This window comes from Rattus rattus, chromosome 6, assembly GCF_011064425.1.
Source record: "Rattus rattus isolate New Zealand chromosome 6, Rrattus_CSIRO_v1, whole genome shotgun sequence".
NCBI lineage: Eukaryota > Metazoa > Chordata > Mammalia > Rodentia > Muridae > Rattus > Rattus rattus.
Genome location: NC_046159.1, coordinates 130,346,783 through 130,371,264, shown reverse-complemented (window position 1 = coordinate 130,371,264; position 24,482 = coordinate 130,346,783). Strand labels below are relative to the sequence as shown.

At 40.3% G+C, this 24,482-nt stretch overlaps 1 protein-coding gene across 1 annotated transcript in view; it reads right to left on the bottom strand.

Annotated features, from left to right (window-relative positions):
- Positions 1-3,728: 3,728 nt before the first annotated feature.
- The window catches only part of Col28a1 (collagen type XXVIII alpha 1 chain), a 149,869-nt gene continuing 129,115 nt past the window's right edge, over positions 3,729-24,482 (bottom strand). Inside the window, exons 31-35 of the mRNA XM_032906950.1 lie at positions 23,302-23,338; positions 20,640-21,188; positions 19,205-19,362; positions 5,614-5,800; positions 3,729-4,360 (exon numbers count right to left, since the gene is read on the bottom strand). Of these exons, the coding sequence (XP_032762841.1) occupies positions 4,188-4,360; positions 5,614-5,800; positions 19,205-19,362; positions 20,640-21,188; positions 23,302-23,338 (1,104 nt within the window). The 3' untranslated portion in view covers positions 3,729-4,187. The remainder of the gene's footprint in view (positions 4,361-5,613; positions 5,801-19,204; positions 19,363-20,639; positions 21,189-23,301; positions 23,339-24,482) is intronic.

The window sequence follows — 24,482 nt, the reverse complement described above, 5'->3', positions numbered from 1 at the left end:
GCTTTTTCAAATGTTACCTTAGCACCATATTTGAATTACTATTTTTTTTAATTTCCTAGATTTCTTTTAAAAATTCTTTTTTAAAAACTTTATAGGCTCTCTGGGTTTTTCAGATATGTGAAAAAGAAATCTATTACAGTTCCAAATGTTTTTCCTCCATTCCCCCAAATTACTTATTGCTATGTTCAAGATAAAAAATAAAGTCAGAAAACCTAATTGCCATCTTATAAATTTAACATGCAATTCAAATACCTGGGGAGTGTTTTGTGTAGTTAGTGAAGCTGATTTTTCCACTAAATATCCAGCATGGTAAAAATGACGGCATTGGGTGGTTCACCTGATGAGAAATGCCTCATCAAGTGTGTGACATGAAAAAATGAACTATAATCTTCTTTTCCAGGGTCAATTATCAGATCGTTTATTTTCTCTGATCTAAAATGTACCCAGACAACCAGCCCTGTGGCTTTCCTTTAGTTGCTAATGATGGAGTGGGAGGCTTTTTACTGTCAAAATGGATCCAAGACTAGTGGTTTTCACTCACTGGTGTATTCTCTGTTAAAACTCGTGACTTTCTCATGATTTTTATCTATTCCTTTCTTGCAAAAAATTATTTATAAAATGACCTTTATGAAAATGAATTTAATTTGCTTTTAAGTTTTCTGGGTTTTTCCAGCTTGTAAGGAACTTTGGGTCCAAGGAGAAATGAAGCATGACACCATCATTTCTGAAGAGCTCAGACAGTACAGGAAGGACGCAGTATGGTGCACAGTGCAGTGGTCTCAGAGACACCCACCCACTCTTCTATCCTTAGAGTATGTATATGGCGTTTCACATGGCAAAGGAGATGTGGTAGACGCCATAGAGATGAAGCTTCACCCAGGCGGAGGGCCTTGTGGTGAGAAGATGAGCTTGTAGTAGTTAAGTGGACTCTATCTGATCATAAGCCTTACAGATCAATACATGGGATCGAGTCAAAGGTCGAGAAAGGAGGCAGCATAAGGGCTGATTGTGAAAACAGAGGAAGGAGCTGGATGCAGTGGTACACAAGTATAATCTCAACACTGGAAAGGCAGAGGCAGGAGGAGAGTCAGAAGTTTTAGGCCAGCTTGTGCTGCATAGTAAGCCCCTATCTTAGCTGAGGAAAATTCCCCACAAAGTAAAAATAAACTTAAAAAAATTTAAAAAGAGCAATAGAATCTCATATGCTCTATGCATGCATTCAGTCCTAACACTCGGGGAAAAGCACTAGGAAAGCACAAAGCTTAGGCTACATAGCATGTACTTGTCTTAATAAAGCAACAGAAAAGAGATGGACAGACAGGTTACAGACAGATGAAAAGAGAGAGAGACCCAGAGAGACCCAGAGAGAGAGGGAGAGAGAGAGAGAGAGAGAGAGAGAGAGAGAGAGAGAGAGAGAGAGAGTGTCAGACAGACAGACAGAGAGAGATACAAAGAGACTTTAGCCAAGGAATGACCTTATCATGTTGGAAAAGAGAGAAGGATTCTCCCTAGCGTCTTCAGAAGAAACAGCCTGGACACCAGACTCACAAGTGAGTCTTCTAACCCATGTTAATGTATGGGTTAATGTATGTGTATAAACATTAGCACACTTTTGTTATTTAAGTCACTAATGCTGTGGTCATTTTTTATGGTAGCAAGAAGCAGACAAGCCCCATAATATGCAAAGCAGCTGAGATTGCAGTCACCGTGCAAAATAGGGAAGACACCTTCAATGCGGGACATGAACGACAGGATTAAGAAGAAGCACAGAGGGGTGGTTTTCAGATTGTCCTTGAAATCTTAGGACTTACTGGGGAAGGAGGAAAAGCTTGGTCAGACAACAGAAGAAACACCCAAATCAACACTATAACGTGTTTGCATTTCACTTCTCTGTGGGAGCAAAGTTATGAAAAAAGAATATAAATACTTTTGTTCCTGTCAAAATTGCAGCAGAGACATTCTGGAATCCTTTGACTTTTCCTACAACACATGGTGACTAATACACACTCCTTAATGCACTGCTAGAAAATAAGAAAATGCTCAAAGCTCTTAAGTCCACCACAATAAAAGAAGAAAAATGTGACAGAACCATTACCCTCAGACCCAAGCTCACACCTTTATTCAAGCTCAACTAAAGAAGATGAAGGACAAAAATTGAAGCTACTCTGAAATCACACAATGCTAGGGTGAGGAATCTCTCACCAGGGCACAAGGTGCCTGCGGTGCATGCAGACTTCTGGGCTCCTGGGAAATCTCTCCTCACAGGAAAGATGCATGAGGAGCTGAGCAGCAAAAATGATGATGGGTAAACTTCACTGTGTTAAAAATAAAACAGAAAATGAACACAAGAAAAGAAGACGGAAAGAAAGAGAAGGGGAAGAAAGGATGAAATGGGGAAAGGAGGGAGGGAGACAGGAAGACAGTACAATAATAAAAAAATATCTGTGGTTATAGTTCATAGAGGCAGGAGCACAGATAGTAATGAAGCTTGCTAAGGTGCCCCTGAGAAGAGCAATTCAAACATGATACTGTGTGACAGTCATCTAAGGAAAGGAAGACATCTGATAATGATAAATCTCACAGGACTGTGTGTTTGACATGCATCAAACAACAGTAGTTCCAGTATACAACTGGTGGGAACATAACAATAAACTCATTCACTGTGGAGAGAAACTTGACATGATGTACACTGGTTTTGAATACATATGCATCCTAGCAATTTCAGTATGGGCATGTATGCTCAAGAACCTGGAATGTGTGTCTCCAGAGACACAAATGTGAAAACTCCTTAGTGATGCTGGCGGAGTAGCGAAAAAAAGAAACAGCTCAGTTGATTATAACCAAAGCAATAATTAAATATATTGTTATTTATTCTCACAAATATTACTTGATTATGGTATACACATGAATAACAGTGCCCTCTAGCAAATCACAGAGAAGTACATATTATAATGAAAATCTTCTAGGACTCTGACATCTAAGTAATAAATTATTTGTGAATGTATTTGTATATGGTAAATCACAGGTTGATTATAAAGCCAAATGAAACCATTAAGGGATAGGGATAGATGACTACAATACAGACAGCATCATTCTTACAAAGCTATAAGCTATACAAGATTAACTATATCTTATGTAGGTATCCATAGAGTTACATGTGGTTTTACATGTAAAATTACATAGAAAAGCCAATAGCAACACAAGATCTGGAGTAGGATCTCTCTGTCATTGAAATGTGTTAGGGACTTCCACAGAGTCAGCACTTCGGGCCACTCTCCAGGTTATATATTTATTGCTTGTCCCATCCTATTTTAAAACTGACAGACAGGTTGCACGTATTTTTGAATAAATAATGTCACATGGTAAAATTTTAATTATGCCATGGAACCCCCTGCAATGGTATTTTTTTTTCTGGGATGGCTACTCTTCCATTTCCTTAGACTGGAGCTTTTTGGTGTCCAACTGAAATGAGAGCAACAGGCTGAGAAGGAGAAAGCATTCTGTAGATGGTGTGTTAGAATACTCTCTCAGCTCAGAACTAGCTGTCTTCCCACACTTAGTATAACAAAATTGTTATACAACAATGGGCCGAATCTCACTCCCTCACCATAAAATCAAGTCTCATTCACATATTTTTTTAAGGAGAAGCGTAAAATCTGCTTCATATCAATACATAGCGTAAGTGTACCGTGAAGGCTTTGATACCAACGAGGAACGGGTAGAGTCCATTTATCATATAATTAGTGAGTTTATTTCAGACGTATTTCTCTCTACTATCACTTTGGGCTAAACTCATAACTCCCCCCACTATTCCAGCACTCACACAAAGACATCCCTCCAATGTTCAAACCAAATTCCTTCTCCTCACAAACCACTGTGAAGGTGCTGTAAGAGTGCGGGCACAGGGAGGGCGGCATGTGACCTGACATTGTATGTGTACTAGAATGAGGAGGAATCAGGGTCACACAGCAGGTTGTGAAACAGATAAAGACTGTGTTCTAAAGTTACACAGCTGAGTCCAGGTCCTCAGTCCTTCCACCCTTCAGCGGTGTAGACAGTTAATCAGACTACATTCCTAAGTGGTGGTCGAGAGGGTTCTATGATTTATGAACTATCGCTACTTCCTGTATGCCCAGATGTGTCAGGCTCTTTCTAAACCTCTGCTTGAAGCCCGTTAGTGTGCTTGTTCATTGTTTAATGCAGGTTTCTTGACATTCCTTTTCACTGTGGAATCTGTTTCCTGAACCATTGCAGCCACTGAACCAAAAGCGAGCACAAGAGTTGACCTGTTTGTCATAATACCAGCGAACCACGTAGTCGCCACAGTTTCCAGGCTTCAGGGCCTCCTCGCATCTTGGATCTAGGGAGAAAGCAGGGTTGGGGTTACTAGGAGTTTTTCCCTCACTGAAGACATCGGGGAGAAGACAGAAGCTTTATGAAGTAACATAAAGTTTCATTCTTTGTGCATTTGAACAGACCAATCAAAAGTCTTTCATCTTTATGAAACCCCACTAAATTATACATCTTCAATAAGGCATAAGTGAGAATCTATTAACTAATAACTCTGAGGGATTAGCTGACAAGAGAAAATGGGATTAAAAAAAAAAAAAACCGATAGCCCAGGCTAGCTTTGAATTTCTCATGATCCACCCTCCACCTTCCGAGGACTGGTATTACAAAGATGTAGTATTGTGCCCCAGCACAGAACTTCAATCATTTAGGTGCACCAAAGAGCAGTCATGACTCTCTTTTAAAAGTTGCAAGACCTTTTAACATCAGTTACAAAGAACTTCAGAAGTGCATTCCCCATAGGAAAGCCAAAACAACAAGGCCATTTTGTGCTAATTTCATCAGAGCCTCCAATTTTTTAGATCCTTTTCATTGACCAACACTTCAGAGAGCATTGATTCTATTTTCTACTTGAAGAAATTATTCCAAGGTAAGAAAGGCCAGACCAACAGAATCCAGTTGCCCAAGACTTGTTCTCTGAGATGATCCATGCAACGTAAGCTTCCGCCATCTCTGTTGCAGAGCCGATCTTCACCCTAACTCCCTTCATCAGTTCCCCGGGTTCAGAGAGTGTCTAAATATATGTTCTACAGCTGATCTCTAAATCTGTTTCTACCATGAAGACCCCTTACACCCAATAGAAAGGAACAGATTTCTACAACTGCTACCACTAGAATAAATACCTTGAAAAGTGCGACCTGTCCATCTAAGCCCCTGTTGGACTTGTCATTTTTGTGTATGTTGCAAAACACACACAGGGATGAATTGTCTCTGTACATATATAAACTTGTAGAAAACATGTGCTGGATCAGAATCCAAGTTATACAATCACGGGACAAAAATCTCAAATATCTACATTTATGAAGAACACCGAGCAGCTGGGTCTAGGGCAAACAGGAAAAGCAATCAACTCCAGAACATTCGGGTTGAAACCTGTGCTGTGATATTTCCATAACCACATTTACTCCCAACATGACTGTCTCTCAAATTCCATGTGACCCAGTCAGAGCTTGCTCTCATCTTCCCCGTTAAGCTATATATTTCTTTTTGTGGAGACTTTAGAGACCACTCTTGTACAGCAGCCGAGTGAAAGAGGTCTCTTACCTTTGTACAGAGATTTTTCTGACTGCAACAAATTGGGATTTGGAGTCCTTGCTTCCACTCTTTCAGGGCTGCTCAGCAATGGCTCAAGTGTATTGGTGGCCTCAGGTGGGGTTGGGATGGCCAAGTTACCAGCCTCGGTCAACACAGAAGGTTCAGTCTCTCCATTTTGACCTCTAGAGATATTAAACTACACACACACACACACACACACACACACACACACACACACACACACACACAAAATCATATACCACATCACATACATGAAGCATCACATGCCACATTCATATAACACACATATCATATGTACCATGCAAACACACATACACATACCACATATATACAAACATCACGTATGCATACAACATTCGTATAAGACACAGACAAAAAGAAAGAAAAAATAACATTACAATTTTTTTGATAATGTCAATTGACTTTTCAGAAAATATAGAAAAGGGTTTTCTTTGTTGTGTCTCCCCAGCAGTCCAACGCTGACTATTTCAGCAGCCCTCACTTGATAAAGAGCAGTTTTCCTGCCATTTTGTGTGGTATCTAGTATACACACTTATTGCCTATGTCTGGGCACAGATGTTATTCTGCTGAGAACTTCCAGGGAGAATTGTATGCAGGGCATGAAATATGTAGAGCTGGAAATGGATGGTGTTCATTCTTCTTTTGGTTATGGCTATGAATAAGAAAAATCAACACTAATTTAGCATTTTTATGGTCTTTTTCATTTTGTTTCCTAACACTAGAGCTCTTAATGAGATATTCTAAAATATCTACCCAGAATTCAACGAATTTTGAGGCAGAGAGTTGGAACAACAGACAGAGGACAACAAAATCTAAATGAAAGCAACTCAGCATCCCATTTGATGGTTTGTTCAATCCCAGCTGAAAATCCTACCCCCTCTCCCAGAACCCAAATAATGCCTACTCTTGTGGGGTGCTTAGCTTCTAAGAAGTTCTGAGAAACACTTCATCACTAAAGTATACAAGATCATAGCTCCAAAAACATTTTTTAGCAAAACTTTCAAGTTGCATGTCAAGTTTTGATATATGATGAAACAGGCAAGGTACTTTGCTTAAGAAAAATTCATGTTAGTTTTCTGACTGTTAGCAAGAGGTAGGCAAGTCACTGTTGGAAGTGAAAGTGTTTTTGTTCGGTTGGTTTAGTTTAGTCTTGTTTTTGTTTGGTGTTTTCATTTTTCTTAGAGCTCAGCTATATGGAGGAGTCAATGCCTCAACCTTAGTCCTTACCCTATATTCCTATAATGGCTCTCTCATTCTCCTGCTCTTTGTCTATTTTAGTAAACAAATTTATGAACTAAATAAAGTAGTTTTCTGATTCTTTCTTAACCAGGGATGCAGGCAGACAGTGAACAGAGCCAGCTGTCATCCTCACATGCCCTCTGTTATCTACTGTTTTACAGTATTTGATCCATATGCACACGCATGCAAGCACATGCGCACATACTCACAAGCCTATCGAGTGAGCATGCTTTAATCTGACTACTTATGGATGCATGTTTCCTGAAGTACTATCCTGAAGGATCAGAGCAAATACGTCCATTAGAATCAGTCCTTAGCCCTGTGGATAGATAGCTCTCAATTCAAATACAACAGTAATTTCTCCCTGGTTCCAAACACAGCCTTTGGTAAAGTCGTGCATTTCTTGCAGTTCCTGTTTTCAGAGTGGCCCTGTGTGCATCAGATGGTTTGAGTATCATCATCTCTTAACACTTTGAGACTGGCCGTCCTCCAAATGGAAGGGAGAAAGGTCCTGACACAGGGAAGACGTATACTGTTCCCCTCCCACAGCTTCTTCAAGTGATACTATAGCAACAGAAGAGCCACTGGCAACATGGGTCTGTGAGGTGAGTGTTCCTTGCTCCGGGTGGCATGGTCTCCCTAAGGAATTACCTCTGCCTTTGAATCTTTACAGAGCTCAACTCCTGGGACCTGAGAAGTTCCTCTTTTCTCCATGTAGAAATGTCTGTTTGCTTTCTAAATCAGATGAGCATTTGGGAATTTCCACAACTGTAACATTGCACCGTGTTTCAGAATAAACACAATTAACTTTCGTCTATAAATGAAAATAATTTCATCCATCTTCTGGCTCAGGAAAGCTTGAGACCATTAAACAAATGTATGATTGTTGTGGTTGGCAATTTAAAATTCGCTCTTCCTCCTTACAAAAGCAAACATGTTTGCTGGAAGGGGCTTTAGAAAATAATGGGCAAGGGAAAAGAGCGGAATAGAAATCAGAAGCAATTCTACTCGCAGATAATTACTGTTGATATATTTCCCCCGCTCTATTTTTTCCTATGTGAACATATTTTTAACCACAAAAAAAAAAAAAAAAATGCAGGCTGGGACTGTAAGTCGGTTGGTAGCGTATTCACTCAGTGTCTTTGAAACTCTGGGTTTAATGCACAGGCGACCCAAAAGACAATAGGCTCTGGTTGGTCTCCTATGCTCTGAGCTATTTTTCTTATTATATAGTATCAACCGTGCACATATTTCACACTGACAATCCACAATTTAAGATGCTTAATATACATGGCTGTGTGTGTGTGTGTGTGTGTGTGTGTGTGTGTGCGTGCATGCGTGTCCATGTGTGTACACATATGTGCCATACTAGGGATTGAAGCCAGGGCCTTTCAAACACTCTTACCACTGATCCATACCCCAGCCCTCTCTTTTCTTTTCTTTTTTTTTTTTTTTTTTTTTGGTTCTTTTTTTCGGAGCTGGGGACCAAACCCAGAGCCTTGCGCTTGCTAGGCAAGTGCTCTACCACTGAGCTAAATCCCCAACCCCCTCTCTTTTCTTTTTTATTTCAAGTGATCTCACCAAGTTGCCCATGCTGGCCTTGAACCATTCCATAACCCAGGTAAAGTGTAATCCTTTGGTGGTCCTGCTTCAGTTTCCAAAGTACCCTGCTTATAAACCCTGAAACAGCAGGTTCAGCTTACAGTGGCCTTTTCTAAATTTTTTTTTCTATTTTAAACTTCGTGGCTAGTTGGGATACAGATACTTAATACTTTCAGGCAACATCCCGAATTTGCATACTCACTGGGAATATCATTAAGTAATCATTACTTGCTAGCTATTAGAAATGAAGAAGTAGGTGACTGACAGTTTGACAGGTGAAAAATTCTCCAGCTGGCTACAGAGCAAGGACGCACAATCTGTCTTCTCTATGTCTTGCCTACTATTTCCACCTCTCACCATAACCCGCACCTCCATCCTTTTCAGTCTGCCACAATAGCTCAAAATCAGCCTTCCTACCACAGCCCAGAAAACATTAGGCTCCATCTGAAAAGATTCCAGTAGCCACATCAGGACCAACTGTCCTCTTCTGCATGGAGCTCAGTAACTTAAGACCCTTCTACAGTGTAGCCCATACACAGTTCAACTGTTAACCACACCACACCAAAGAATATGCTACCCCAAAATATGTCACTTTGGGATGTTAATTATTTTGAGGTAAAGATAGTTAGAAGTAAATACAAGATCACTCTTCTTTTTTATTGGCCTAAAAGCAAAACATAATGTTTTCTAAGGTGTCGCCTGCTCCCTTCTCCACCAGGAAGGGCAGAGTTATTAGTGGAGACCCATGATTCTTAGCAGAAGGATAGTTCCAGAAGACTTCAAACTTTAACTAGCTTGTCTCTCCTTCTAGTTCTCATATTTTCACCTCTCCATGATTTTCACTCTAGAAACTCAGTCCTTTTCCTTGGTCTTGCCCTCCTCTCCATAGTTACTGTTTTTCAGGAAGCTGCTTAAGCCCTCATGCTAGCCTCCCTTGGAGTCAGTCATTGACTGCATGATCCCCTGTACATGAATGTTGCTCATGTTACTAAGCCTCTGTTTGTGTCTAATCTTATTAGTGTATCTCCCATCAATCAGATTTGCAGAGCCCCAGCCAATGAGCCTAAAAAGATACAAGATAAAGAAAAGTGTTTTCTGTTGACAGTTTTAATCATCTCGTTTTGTGTGTGTCTTAATTATCATTACCTGCTGCTGTAATTAAATGCCCTGATGGAAGCAATGTAAGTCAGACAGTTTCACAACTCCAGGCAAACTCTATGGTAGTCAAGGTAAAGTCATGGCGGAAGGAACTTGAATCGGCTGGTCTTATCATATCACGGGCAAGAGCAGAAGACAGTGAACTAATGCATACATGCTAGGGCTCAGGCTACCCACTCCTTTACATGCCCAGGACCCTTCCCTGTTGAGCCCAGATGATGTCAGATTGACGACTAAATCTAATCACACAACGTGGATGAATATAAGCATCAGAAAGGCAATTAGTTAATGCCACTTCTTTCCCTCCCCTCTCTTCCCCTGCCTTCCTGTTTCTCTTCCCTGATTTATGCTTATTTTCCTCTTTAATCTCTGCAGCATTGAACGGGCAAATGGTAGACAGTGGTTAAATTCATGAGTTAGAAAACTCTTCTCATGCACATTGTTAAGTTGAATTTAATACAAAAGGGGGAAATAGTAAAAGGCAGTTGGGTTATGCAATTTCTCTAGGAATGTCAAGAACATTCTAAAGAAGACGGGGCTAGTGAATAGAGAAGACAGAATGTCATCTAACAGCAATGTCATTTAAGAAACCCAAACCTAACTAACAGAACAGAGACCAAATCAGTGCTACAGGAGAGAAGACAGAAGGGCGGCTCAGAGGACTGGAGCCTAGGTTATAACTGACTCGAAAGCAACAGGTAACAAACTCTGGCTACTCCATGGGTGAGCACACGAGTGTTTGTTTCTGCTTCTTTCTTGTCCCATTTATAAATCTTCAACCTAAAATCATAAGCCTGCCTACCACTCTGTCCTTTTCCGTTCTGTCACACTGTTCAAAATCAGGTGGGGAGCTGAAGGGTTGGCTCTGTGGTCGAACGTACTTGTTCTTACAGAGGACCTAGATTTATTTCCCAGCACCCACATGGCAGCTCATAGCCATCTACAACTCAAGTCACATCCAAGGGCTCCAGGCATTCACATGGTACACATACACACATGCAGGCAAAGCATACAAAACAATAAAATAAATAAATCTATCTTCCCCAAAAAGCAAGTACGCTGACAGCTTTGCTTAGACTTAGCACTTCCCAGCATGGTAGGTTACATGATAGATGCTGGCTCTACAGTCAAAACCTTCCAAGTTCTGTTTGGCTTCACTGGATTCCTCTCAGATGGACTATCCCAGGTGCTGTTCCTTCTTTGGAGGTCCATCAGCACACACACACTGAAATTTATTCGCATTCCAAGGTTTCCAAACCACTTTGAGCTTGGACTGCCCACCCCCCAGACTGACTGGACCTTTTGCAGAGGTAGAATACAGGGCTGTACTCGGCTTAAAGCCTCCAACATTTTGAATGCCATTCATCATGAAGTAACACAAGAAAAGTTAGAAGTCTTTTAAAAATATAACATATATCAAATCGATGCATCTCCACATTAGAAATTATAAAACTGGGGAAAAACATAGACTTTGGGGCTGAGAAAATAAAGTATACATCTTCAGCACTGGGAATACCAAGTTTTCTGACTCTGAGTCTGCAATCTTTCTTCTAGGTCAGTTTTTAGTATGCTTGCCGCCTTGTTTCCTATGCTGTAGGACAGAACGCCTCTCACTCAAGGGGTGATAGGTCAGCAGCAGCAGCAGCAGTCAGCACTTACCCAGCAACCTCATATTCTAATAATTAGCTCTGTCATAGGTTCCACTGAGGTTTGGTTTTCTTACCACAATGAGAATATTAATTTTATCTTATAAAGTAAATTGGGATTTGGCCAATATGAACATAGATGTAGACATGACTTATTCATGACCATTTACACATAATTACTTCTGGTTTCATCAAAACAACTTAACTTTGCCCACATCAGAAAACCTAAACAACACTAAGTTTGCTCTGCTGTCTCTTGACCTTTTCAGTGCCTCTGCTTATAGCCTTTAGATAATTAGTCATTGTCACTATAATATGATTAAGTAACCTACAAGAGTTTACTTCTATAGAGCATTCAAAGAAAATACAAAGAAATCTCAGAAGAGAAAGAATAGGGGAGAAAGACTTGGTGAGGGAGATATTTAGTATGTATGAGGCTGACAGAGAAAGAGAGGAACCACTTCAGGAACTGAAAAACAGTACGGCAGAGAGGTGGGAATTCACCTTCAGAGAGTGTCTGTGATGTTACACACAAATGAGAAATCAAGTAAGGTTTTACTAGCCAGTCCTTGGTGGGCTTTATGTAGGGACAGATTGGAGGCGCTAACCTGACTTCGGACAGTTGTTAGTGAGATGGGAAAAGGGTGAGGTGTGAGAAAATTAGGTGTGAGTGAGAATTAGGGGCAAGTGAGGGGAGGAAGAAAGGGAAATGGGGGAAAGAGAGGGAATGAAGGAGTAGAAGAGACAGAGACATAGAGAAAATAAAAGGCCAAGAAAAGTAAGACAAAGACAGAATAAGGCATTATCCTAATAGGGATTATTTTATTATGAGAAGATAGATCTAAATAGAATATTAGCAAAATCACTGTGTTAATTCAGAACGAGTTGGCTTATTCTTAAGATGGGCAAATCTGAAACCTACTTACTGAGCTAGAGGTCTGGTGGGGTGGAAAAGTAGACCAAGTAGAAGGAAACACTGAGCAACAGAGGTGGAGGATTATAGTCTCCGGTAGAGCAGAGGCTGGGATGAAGCCTACATTCAATTCCAGTGTCAGGTTTGAACCTGACCAGGGCCGCAGTTCTTTGAGCATGTTCCAGCAGAAGCTAGGCATGTTGGCTCAGATCTGTAATCGCAGCATGCAGGAGGCTAAAGCAGGAGGATGGCTGTGAATTTGAGGTCAGCCTAGGGTGCATAGTCAGTTTTAGGTCAGCTCAGACTACAAAATAAGGCCCTAGCTTAAAAAACAAACACAAATTCCCTCTGGAGCCTGGTTTAGCAATGGCTCATTTGGGTGACCTAGATGAAGTGATGAGCAGAGACGGGGGAAGGAGGGAGGGAGAAACGGAGGGAGGGAGAGGGAGGGAAGGAGGGGAGGGAGAGTGGGAGGGAGGGGGTGGGAGAGTGGGAGAAAGGGAGAATGGGAGAGTGGAGAGAGGGAGGGGAGGGAGGGAGAGGGGAGGGAGGGAGAGAGGGAGAGGGAGGGAGGGAGGGGGGGGGAGGGAGGAGGGCTAGAGCCAGAAGCATTCAGCTGGTGCAGATAAAGGCACAGGAGATGTAAGCTGAGTTTTGCAATGCACACTGGTACAGAAGATTTATATAGACTGGAGGCTGCATTGAAAACATCAGGAAGAGGGAAACTTTCTCCCCTACTTCCTCCACCAGGCCTCCTCTAGCAGGTAACAGTACTACCCCTGGGGCTCATCCCACACTAGTTTGGCTGTGTCTCTCATCTGGTTGCTAGGAAACCATTATGTACAGACACCCCACATCCTCCTCCTCCTAGGGAAGAAGTGGTCTGGTTGTCAGTTATCTAAGTTATATGCAGTTGAGGAAGAAGTTTTCAAAATACTAAAAAAAGAAGAATAAGGTTTCATTCCTTTCTATTTCTTCAAAAAGAAAACTATATATGTGAAGAATTCTGTAACAAACTAGTTGAAATAGATTGACGCCCATCACCCTTGCATGCATAATTAGTTATTGATAAATACATTTAGAATCATGAAAGGTAAGTTCACACAGGAACTAAATAAAGATGCTTATGGAATTAATGGGTCATTACTGGACGTAATTGTAGAACTGATAAGCTGATGTTTAATTGGTTTCATTGCCTCCTCATTTATATCATGAAAATCTTAACCTAACTGTCCAAACCAGGAAGAATAAATAAACATGAAGTGTTAACATTATTAATGACATCAAATGTTTGAGGCAGCATTCACAGTAGTAGGTTTCCATAGGACTTTTTTTTGAAGTCTTTATTTATCCCTGTCAGTTTCTCTCTTCTACCCTGTCCTACCATCCCCCACTACACTTACCTCTTCCTGATCCACTATTCTCTCCAAACCCCTATGTTCTATTTCCCCTACCTCAAAGCCCTCCCCCATGCTCTTTACTAATTTCCACACCTCTGTGGGAATTCAAGTTTTGGAACACACATATCTGTAGTCTCAAAGTTAACATCTAAAAATAAAAGAAAATGTGCGATGCTTGTCTTTTTAAGGCTCAGTTTTCTCACTCAACTTGATAGTTTCTAGCTCCATCCATTTACCTGCAAACTATATCGTGACAGCCAGACTATATAGTGAAACTCTAGGAGCATTAAAAAACAAAACAATTTTTAGTCATAATTCTCATGCTACTGTGATCCTAAAATCTTATTATTTTTATAACTTTATATTAATTTAATTGGTATTTTTCATTGAAGAAAATCTACAGATTTTTCTTTTAACCCAGTGGCTGGCATAGAATTTATCTCATCTGTCTACTATGCATAAAACAAAACATAATTTTGAGTCATGTACAGGGCACAATATTTAATTAGATGTAGACTGTGTCCTTAAGGGATTTCAATCCATTATGAAAGTTAAGGCACATAATGCATACATGCATATGTAATTATTAATAATAAAGTATAATAAATTCAAGAGCAAATATAAATTATCCCAAGGAGAGGTTCATAATGCGGTAGATAATCATAGATGGCTCCCCTAGACTGGTCTACAAAAGAAACAACAGAGGTTTGCAAGCTGTGGACCAGGAGATCCTCTACTATCCTTATCTCTCAACAGAACTGTTCTCGTGTATATAGAATACATCTAAATCAGGTCTGAGTCTTCTTCCACAGTTAAATGGAATGCTTAAAAGGCTAGGTTTTCTTTGAGATAGACACCGTCAACTTAGATTTCACAATAAAGTGTATATAATCCATTTCCTAAGAACAGAACCTGGTAGAAAGAAAAGGAAGAAGGAACAGCAGGTGCCCAAATGAAGTAATAAAGGACAACGAAGAAAGAAATAAGACTCACACTCAAAATGAAGAGAAGTAGGGCATTTACCTACTTTGCAAAACAACCTAAAAGATTTGGGAATGATTTGAGAACCTAAATGTTCTGGTTTTACTTGGATATTATACCTATATTTATAATAGACAGATCCTCATGCACAGAAGATTACTTGGTATTTTGGATGAGAATGGCCCCCCGTAGGCTCATACATTTGAATGCTTGGACCCCAGTTAGTGGAACAGTTTAGGAAGGATTAACAGGTATGGCTTTGTTGAACGCACTATATTACTGGGGCTGGGCTTTGAGATTTCAAAAGCTCATTCAAGGCTCAGTCTTTCTTTGCCTACCTGCTGCCTGTGCATCAGAATGTAGAGCTCTCACCTACTGTTCCAGCACCATGACTGTCTTCTTCCCACTGTGATGCTCTTGGACTAACCCTCTAACTTTATAAGTAAGTCCCAGGTAAATGCTTTTCTTTATAAGTATTACCTTAGTTATAGAACAGCAATAGAGCAGTAACTAAAGTGATAACTATATACATACATAGTTATAATAATATTTCATGTCTGTGCATGTGCATCAATTTTTAATCAACAAAATCGCCCAGGTATCTCAAAGGGTTAAATTGAATAGGAATGTACAGTTGTCTGCTCAGACTAAATACATGCTGGGAAATTGATTGCCTGTAAATTCATCTACTAACACAGGGCCATTCAACAAAGTTCAAATTCATTGCAACCTTCTACTTTCTCATAGTCCCCCTGAGGGAACTTAACCAATAGTTCTGGTCCATGTTGTAGCTATTTTATAAATCTATACCATTTTAGATGTATTCTTTTGCATCCTCCCTACCCCCGCCCTTAGCTAAAATGCTCTATCTGTCATGATCAGTTAAAGCCACTGGTCTTTTAGGGTGCTCAGAATTCCTAGAATGCCACAATGAAGGTATATGGCCTTATTGCTCCTCATTCTCAGATTAATTTATCCTTGGGTGCTACTAAAGCACTTAACGTGGTATAAACAAACCCATTATCTTCCTTTTAAAAAGGAACCATTCTCCAACCAGTAGTAATCTTGATTGTAGTCTGTGGTATTTCAGGCTATGTTATCTTTAATTCCAAATATCTAGGATACCATCAAAACCCACCCCTGCTCTAATCTCCAAACCAATCACCAAGTCCTGGAATCCTACCCAGCAAAAGCTTCCCAATCTACATCTTCTTTCTATGTCTACTGTCCCTGCTTAGTTTATTTATAACCTTATAATTTCTCACCAAGACTCAGCCTCCAGCCTCCTCACCCTCTCCTCCTCCTAACTTCTATGCCAAACCAGAGTGTAGGATGATGTCATTATGCTGGTGAAGGCAGGTACAAGATAGAACAAGGCCTGTCATAGGATGAGAAGAAAGGATGGGCGGAAGAAAAGTTTTAGAGAGGAGGAGGAGACTGGAAAGAGAGAAGCAGTGGAAAGAACATGGAGGCGGATGTTAAGATTCCTCTCCATTTACAGGTTGTTATGAATATTCTTAAGGGATGGATATGTATAGGGATTTGTATGTCTAGATGATCAAATTATATAGTATCAATTGGATCAGAGGTTACTGTGTTGTGTGTTCTTTCATGTGGCAATTTAAGTTCAAGAGAGTGTGTAGTGACTCGACACACTAGCCCACCAGGAAATTGGGATGTATATGTCTGACATAGTGGCAACCTGCCTTGGGAACTAGACAGGTAGAGATATTATTGCTAGGCTCAGAGAGTAGCCATTGGCAGTGTGAGGTGGGATGGAGCAGAGCAGGTGAGACACTTTGCTGACTGGCTCTATGGTGCCAGGCCTAGTGCGGGATAAAAGACAGCCCTTTTTATAAATTTACAGCAACACCAGAGTTATTCTTTTTATGAACCAATCATCATCATATGACCTTTGCTGGTCTGTGAACAAAGTTCACACTTCTTGGCATAACATATGAAACCATTTATGAATCATTTTCAAAGTCCCATTCTACCATATATACACCTTAGCCTGGTTCCGGACTGAAGCTCTCTTCAGCTTCATGTGTGAACTTTGGAGGTTACCCCCACCCTTTGTACATGATCCCTGTGCTAAAATCACCTTTCCTTCTACTCTCCCCTTAAGAAATTATTAGTATCAACACCTCCTTTTATGAACTAAATTTTGTTTTCCTCCAGAATTCACATATGTAACAAGGAAATATCTGCTTAAAAGCCAGGAAGTGAGCTGTCACCTAACATCAGATTCAGACGTTCCAGTCTTTAAAACAGTAAAAACTAAATGTTTGTTATTTAAGCCAGTCCATCTTATTTTTACCTTTAGCTTCAGACATTTTCTACTCCCTTCCTAAACTAATTTCTACCACATCTTGTGCTTCAGCCATCCCTCTGCTTCTACTATTAGATCATCATTACATCCTGGTACTTTCCAGTGTTTCTAATAAACATGGGATCAGAGCCAACACTTAAGATGGCAGGACATTTCCAAGATGTGCTCTTGGGAATCACTGGTGTTAACCTAAACAAAGCATGGTTCAGGGAGTACAAAAGGGTCTGTTATAAACTGCTTGCTGAATGAAACCTGGGCTTGTTTCTTTTAAAGAAGACTTTAGAAGACATCAAAATGCCTATTAGAAAAGTGTTCACATAGTTCAGCTAGATAATCAAGAGACAAGTCACACAAAGAGGAACCTTGGCTTACAGGGCAGGACAAATGCCACCAAGGCTAGACTTGGGAATAGCACAACAAAAGAGTGACTGCGTATGTGGTGGTTTGAATAAAAATGGCTCCCACAGGCTCATAGATTTCAGTGCTTGGTTGTTAGGAACTGGAGCTTATTAATAGAGATTAGAAGGTATGACCCTGTTAGAGTTGGCGTAGCCTTGTTAAAGGAAGTATACCATTGCGGGGTAGATGAGGTTTCAAAAGCTTAAGCCAGGCCTAGCCAGTCTGTCTGTATATCTGTCTGTTTCTATCTATCTATCTATCTATCTATCTATCTATCTATCTATCTATCTATCTATCCATCCATCCATCCATCTATCTATCATGACACAGTTGTGTGGTTCTCAAGTATGAATCTCATAGACAGCAACAGTGTCAAGTCACAATGTCAAAAGGATATGTCCCTGGCCGTACAGTATTGCCGCTAATTTACTTTAAAAGTTTTAGATAGACAAGAGCCAGGAAAATCCTGTGGGCAAAATTCTACTTTCCACCAGCTTTTATAAGTAATTTTTACTTTGCTTTGAATGCTGGGGATTGAAAGCACATTCTACCACTGAGCCAAAACCCAGCTGATATTTGCTAAATAAATTTTATTAGAGCACAATCATACTTATTCACTTGAGTATTCCTCTATGACTATTTTACAATTCAAAGATAAAACTGAAAAACTGAAACAGAAATTCTATGGCCTGTCAGTCAAAAGTATTTAAGATATGACCATTAGTATACAGACATCTGGTCTACATCTGATACAAATGTACGTGTGGATTTCAAAACAATTCACTGTAAGCCTCTTGCTTTAATAAAAAAAAAATACTGATTTGGAGTCAGTATTTTAACACATGGAACCATGTCAGAGGATTTCTGGCCCTTTTTGAATAAAGAATAAAAATCTAGTGGGTCCTGCAATCTGTGCCCTTAGGAATGGTATCCTAGGCCTGACTCCTCAACAAACCTGGCTGAGTCCTGATCCTGATGCCTCTTGGGGTCTTAGTCTATCTCGTTAGCCAAATCCTGGTGCTAGAATGTTGTTTCACATGCTCATGATGACTGCCTTAATGAAGCTTCAATAAAAGGACAGCACAGAGGCTCCGCTGAACTTAAAGTATAATAGCATGACTCCACACTTCTGGAACAAGAACCATAGAAGTAGGAGAAGCCAGGAGGAAGAGACTGTACTCAACACTTATAAGTAACTTTGGGAGACTCTTCAGTCTCCTCTGGATCTGATTGGCTTAAGTCAGTTCCCAGGAGCTTGCTAAGAAGACAGTAATGGTTGTCTCTCTCTCCAGAAGGTACCCATCCTCACTGGAGAGCTCCAACACTGAGCACCCACCTTGTACCATGATCACACACAACCCCAATCCCTCCCTTTCCATGAACAAAAGTAGAAAGCTCGAAGGGAAAAGAACACGGTACGGAGTGTGGGAGGTTGGCACTATGACATATATGAAAACTTTGGGAAAGTTGGTACAAGGGGGATGAAGTAATGAATGAATGAATGAATGAATGAATGAATGAATGAATGAATGAATGAAATAGAGATAGAACAAAATCTGCAAATCATACCAAGAGGGCAAATTTATGTAACATAGTATTAGTCTATTCCAGGGTACATGGTTAAAATCATGGTAGTGGAATAATATAAATGTAACATTTTCAACATTTAATGAATCATTATCAAATATGGAAAAATTAATCCCATAGTCTTGTTTTAAGTTCTAGGGCTATTTCAAAACTGGAAATCTATCATCATGGTGACAATGCTTGGAATCAAGGACCTAAACTGTACGTAGTTCAGCTAATTCTGAGCATGTAGGGAAGGCATTATGTCTTCCATATCAAACTATACCTTTTAAGTGCAAGGAGTGAGCCAACATCTACTTACCAACTTAGAAATTTCTTTTGTAGGCTTTGGAGTGGATATGTTGACCTCTCGCTCTGACACCCCAAATTCAGGTTGAAAAGATGATGATCCAAAAACTTGTATGAGATAGGAGTCAAAATCTTCACAAATTTTTTTAGACAGCTTTTGCTTCAGAGTATCTTTTATTAAAAAAAAGCAGAAAAGGGAATTAGTGGAAGCAGTGAAACTTTATTCAATACCTCCTTAAGGAGACCAGCCCTATCCTTAAAATAAGCTACCTCCCATTATTGAAAAAAACATTGCCAAGTTAACCATAGTATGTAGCATTTTTATATTACCTGTAAAAAGATTATGTCAAACTCTTTATTTAATAATATACAATAGCATAGTACCAGCACACTGCATTATTCTGTAAAAAGAGATAGCCTCCTCTACTATATAAAATAGGCCATATCTGGTTTTAGGTCTAACAGTAGGTCAGTTTATCCAAAATTATATTCATCATTGTTGTAACAAATTAAAAACTCTCTTAAGTTGATAAAGCCTTAATAATTCAGTTGTTAAAATATAACCATTTCTCAAGTGTGAGACACTTCTGATCATTCTGATCATTCACATGAACAGCCCAATGAAACCAAGTATAGCAGATAACCTACCCATTAGCCAGCAGAACTCTGAGACAACGGAGCCCCAGATTAGCAAAGGTTTTGAGTTTGGTAAGTTACCCTATGGCTGGCAGTGTTGATCACTGGTGTAGGAAAGGCCTGAGGTGGTGAGGTAGTATGCAGCTACACAAGGCTTCATTCTCAGATTGGTAGACAAGAAAGGATTAAATCTGGGCCCTGCCAAAATAATTCATTCCCCAACCAAGGATTGTAATATATTTTTACTGTGAAACTCTACTGCCCTAGATGAAATGCAGATGAATCAGTATATTAGTCAGGCTCATTAGTAAATACCAATTAATATGAAAATATATTTAATATAAAAATGCCCACTAGGTTAGCATAGTGACGTACTTGCAAAGGTTATTCTTTAAGATAAATTGCTAGCATAAAGTTAGCAACTAGAACATGACCTCTGATCCCTGCTGCTTTCATTTCTCATTGCTTTAGACTTCCTAACTTTTTCAAGTGTTTTCCTTCAACTTTAGGGCTTGTTATTTGATGCTACATCCTCTGTTCTAGTTAGAAAACTTTTGAATGGCGATAATATCCTAAGTCCCTTTCTTTCCCTTCATTCCTATCAAACTCCAGTCAAACTCCACAGCCAGCTGAGCTGAACCAACTCAGGATTGTACCCTCTACACTCAGTGACATCACACTTGGTTTTCAACCTTCTGTAGTTTATAGGTTATAAAGCAATGTTGACAGGATCATCTTCAACTCCCTGACTACGGGTGCTGTGACCCTGCAAAGAACAATATATATTCCTTCCACCGGGGCAGACAACTTACCTTGCAGAGTAAAGAAGTCATCAAACTGATACACGTGTTCTGAGTCAGTAGCAATGAGATTCATTTCTTTGTGAAAAATTTCGAAGTTGGGGTCATCCTTCTTCACCACCCCAATCACAAATATTTCCACTTTGGAGTCATTGGCATCCTTCACCACATCTGCCAGTTTCTTTTTATCTCGGGAATCTGTCTGTCCATCAGTGATCACCAAGGCTACCTTCTTTACACCTGGCCTTGCCTCTTTGAACATGTCATTGGCTGCTTGAAGAGCAGTGGCTGTGTAGGTCCCTTCCCCCAGATACTGCATGTTGTCCACCACCAGCTTGAAGTCATCCTTGCTGGAGAACTGCTTCAGGCTAGCTACCTTCTCCACCTTGTGGCTATAGTTGATTATTCCTATGCGGGCTGTGCCAAGGTCCAAGGCCACCCGGTCAGCCAGAGTCTTCACAAAATTTTGGATGATCTGAAAGTTCTCTGGTCCCACACTTTCCGAACTGTCTATCACAAACACCAACTCCAGTGGAGTCTCTTTGCATTTGGGCCCACAACCTAGAATGTAGAAATAGAAACACTGAAGAAATGAAAATAAACCATTACAGATTAATACCATATCCATAGGACATTGGCAAGCAGGTTGGGAATGAGCCAAAGACCCCAGCTGTGGTCTTCCTTTCTTGTGGTGTTCCTTAAATGGGAACAGTGTATACCTCTCTCCTCTCTGGATACTATGCTTCACTCTTTTAAAAACTAGTATGTATTTAGGGGGAGATTTTTTATAAAAATTTCCTCCAAATTGAAGCAGTCCAATTTAGAGGAAAGTTCCTTAAAATGAAGGTCTAAAAGGAGAAAATCAACAACTCACAAGTGTCAGAAAGTCACTGAAGTTTACTAGATTCATATAGAAGGAGAAAGGGATGCTGAAGAGAAAAGCAGCTCTAGTTTTCTTTTGTTTTGCTTTGCTTTGCTTTGTCTCATTTTGTTTTGTTTTTGGCAGGCACCCCATGCTAGGCTTCTCTTTTGGTAATGCTGATGCCTTAGAGTCATTTATGTTCCTGTTAGTGGCCCCTCCCATATACTCCTGAGTCACCCCAATAAACTCATTTGTTCAACAAGTCGGAGTTTGATAACATTGTTACTTTGATTTGTCATGGGTTCTCTATCTGATGTAAATAGATATTTGTTTATATCTCCCCACTAATAATATTACACAAGTAAAGGGTGAAATTACAGTTTAGCAGATAATAAACACTTGTATGTCTATTTCTTATATTAAAATATAAAATCCTCAGTGGGTATCCCTGGGAGGCCTGCCTTTTTCTGAAGGGAATCAGAAGAGGAGTGGACCTTGGGAAGAAGGAGGTGAGGGAGTAACTGGGAGGAGTAAAGGGATGGAAAACTGGTTTGAGATGCATTAAAAATAAAACAAGTATAAACACATAACAAATATATATACTTTTTACTTTTTAAAACTTAGCCTGCTCTGTATAAGCCTCCTTGGTTTTGTCTGTCTGTCTGTCTGTCTGTCTGTCTGTCTGTCTCTCTCTCTCTCTCTCTCTCTCTCTCTCTCTCTCTCTCTCTCTCTCTCAGAGGTGACTACTGTCCTGAGCTTGTTTTCTTCATTCTACAGTTTGTATTTAATCTATAGCCCAGTGCTGCTATTTTAACCTTCAGCCATATCTTTAAGTAAAACTGGAGAAGCGTTCACTGGTATGGCATATGGTTAAAGTGACAGGTTGAAAGAGTTAAATTGGCGGCAAGATTAGGGCCCGTGATTCTACATGAGAGCCACTGTTCTGTGTGGTGACTTCTTCATCCACCATGAGGATTATTACAACTTCCATGACTTCCATGCTATCAAAGAGGCCAGCAGTCCCTCTGTACCATGAATCCTTTGACAAGAGGGCTTCCAGAAAATACTGGCCAATAAGCAACCATCCATAGATGGGGTGTCCAAAAATCTAATCCAGAAGCCGTGTCTAAATTGTCCTACTACCAGAGGTCTCAGGCTGGTTCTTAGGAAACAAAGACTTTCTGGGATTTGGTGCTATTCTTGCCTCTGTCCACTTCAAACAGGGAAGTTATTGTTATCCTATCCATCTTCTGCCTTTAGCGTTTGCCTTATTTCCTCTGTCTGCTAACTCTAAGTCTAAAGTGTCAGGCATGGAACACTTTAGATTTCCATGTGAAACAAGGCAAACCCCTGAATGCCTTCCTGCCTGTGAGATTGAGCACAGTTGTAGAAATCACATTCAAAACTCACTTCGGAAAGAAATCCGGGCTTAGAAGACAGCCTGTGGCTAGTCTCCAGGTACCTGTGACTCCTGTAGCCAAATCTCCATTGTGCCAGTTCTCTTCCCATGCTCAGGTAAGTCACTGACTACAGATGAGCACAGTGGGTATACAATGCCCTGCTAACCACACTCTTGAGCCCTCCACTGTGCAGACACTCTTGAAGAAAGAGGAAAAAATCAACTATTAAGGTACCTACAGCCTCCCTCAATGTCACCTCTCCATTCTCCACTGATTTGTCAGCTAAGACTCTCATTTCCACACCAACAATGAACATGTAGCTCCTGAATGATCCTCATTAGCTTAGCACCACAGCACACAGTGGGGCTGCTATAATATAGGGCACTTTGCTTTCTTGATAATTAAATCTTACCACATATTTCAATGATAAGTTTGATAATTTCTTCTTTCTGTGGAAAAAAGAAAAATGTCTTAGAATTAAGTTTATAACTGTAGCATGTTCCCTGTGATCAGGAGCAATTTGTCCTGTAACTGTCACTGGACCATTTGATGCGCTCCTTCACTGGAGAAAATTAAACAAATAGCAGGAAAGTTGAAAGTTGGATATAGCATGTCATACACCAAATGGGGCTGAGTAGCGAAACTTAATAGCTCTAACTTTGGGATCTTGTTGCAACTCCAGTGTACATCAGCTGTGGGCCCTGGGCTATCAGAAGACATAACAGTTTCTGAGTCTTAGAGTAATGATGCAGATTGCATGAGGTGAGCCTGCACAGGTCTGAGCCTACCAGGTACTGTCTCTGCAAGGATGCTGTAAATCAGCAAAATGATTTATTCTGTGCTAGCCGCTAAAATGATTTAGTCTGTGCTAGCCGCTAAAGCAGACGGCGAGGCCTAGAGTCCCCAGTCTTCATCCTTGTTCTGTTCTAACCCTCACTTCTTGAAGCCCCCTCCTCGGCTTCCTGCTATCCTTTTTCATTCTTTATGACGTGTCTTCATGCTTCTAAAAGCCCCTTCTAGTCCTATTGCCCGTCTGATCTATCAGATGAGCCCAGAACAGGCTTCCCAAAGTCAGTCTACTAATGCCACAATGTTGCTTGTTGCTTGGCTTACAAGTGATTAGACAACCAACAGAGGCCAGATTATGTGTTTGCTAAAGACATGGAGTTGAAAATGGTGATTACAGAAACCATAGATCTCAACGGGTGAGAACAGCAGAGTCAACCAAAGAAAAACCTAACAGATGCAAAGTGAAACTTTAAAGAACAATTGGATAATGACAGAGTTGGGGGAGAGACAATATATGTAACTGGAGACACAGCTTAGTTAACAGCAGCATTAATGGAGACTATTGAGGCTATTTTCATCTAACAACAGCTTTATTACAAATTAAATAAAAGCAACGACTCTTCCCAATGTGATGCCCGATTGCACTAATCAATTTATATCAGGGGATCTGATTGGTAGGAGGGAACAAGAGAAAGAAGCTGTGGTCGTGACCAGGCAGACTCACTCCCCTTCCAGGTTTTCCTGCCACTGTACATACGACTGGCAGGTAATAACTGAAGGAAAGAAAAAAAAAAAAACAAAAAA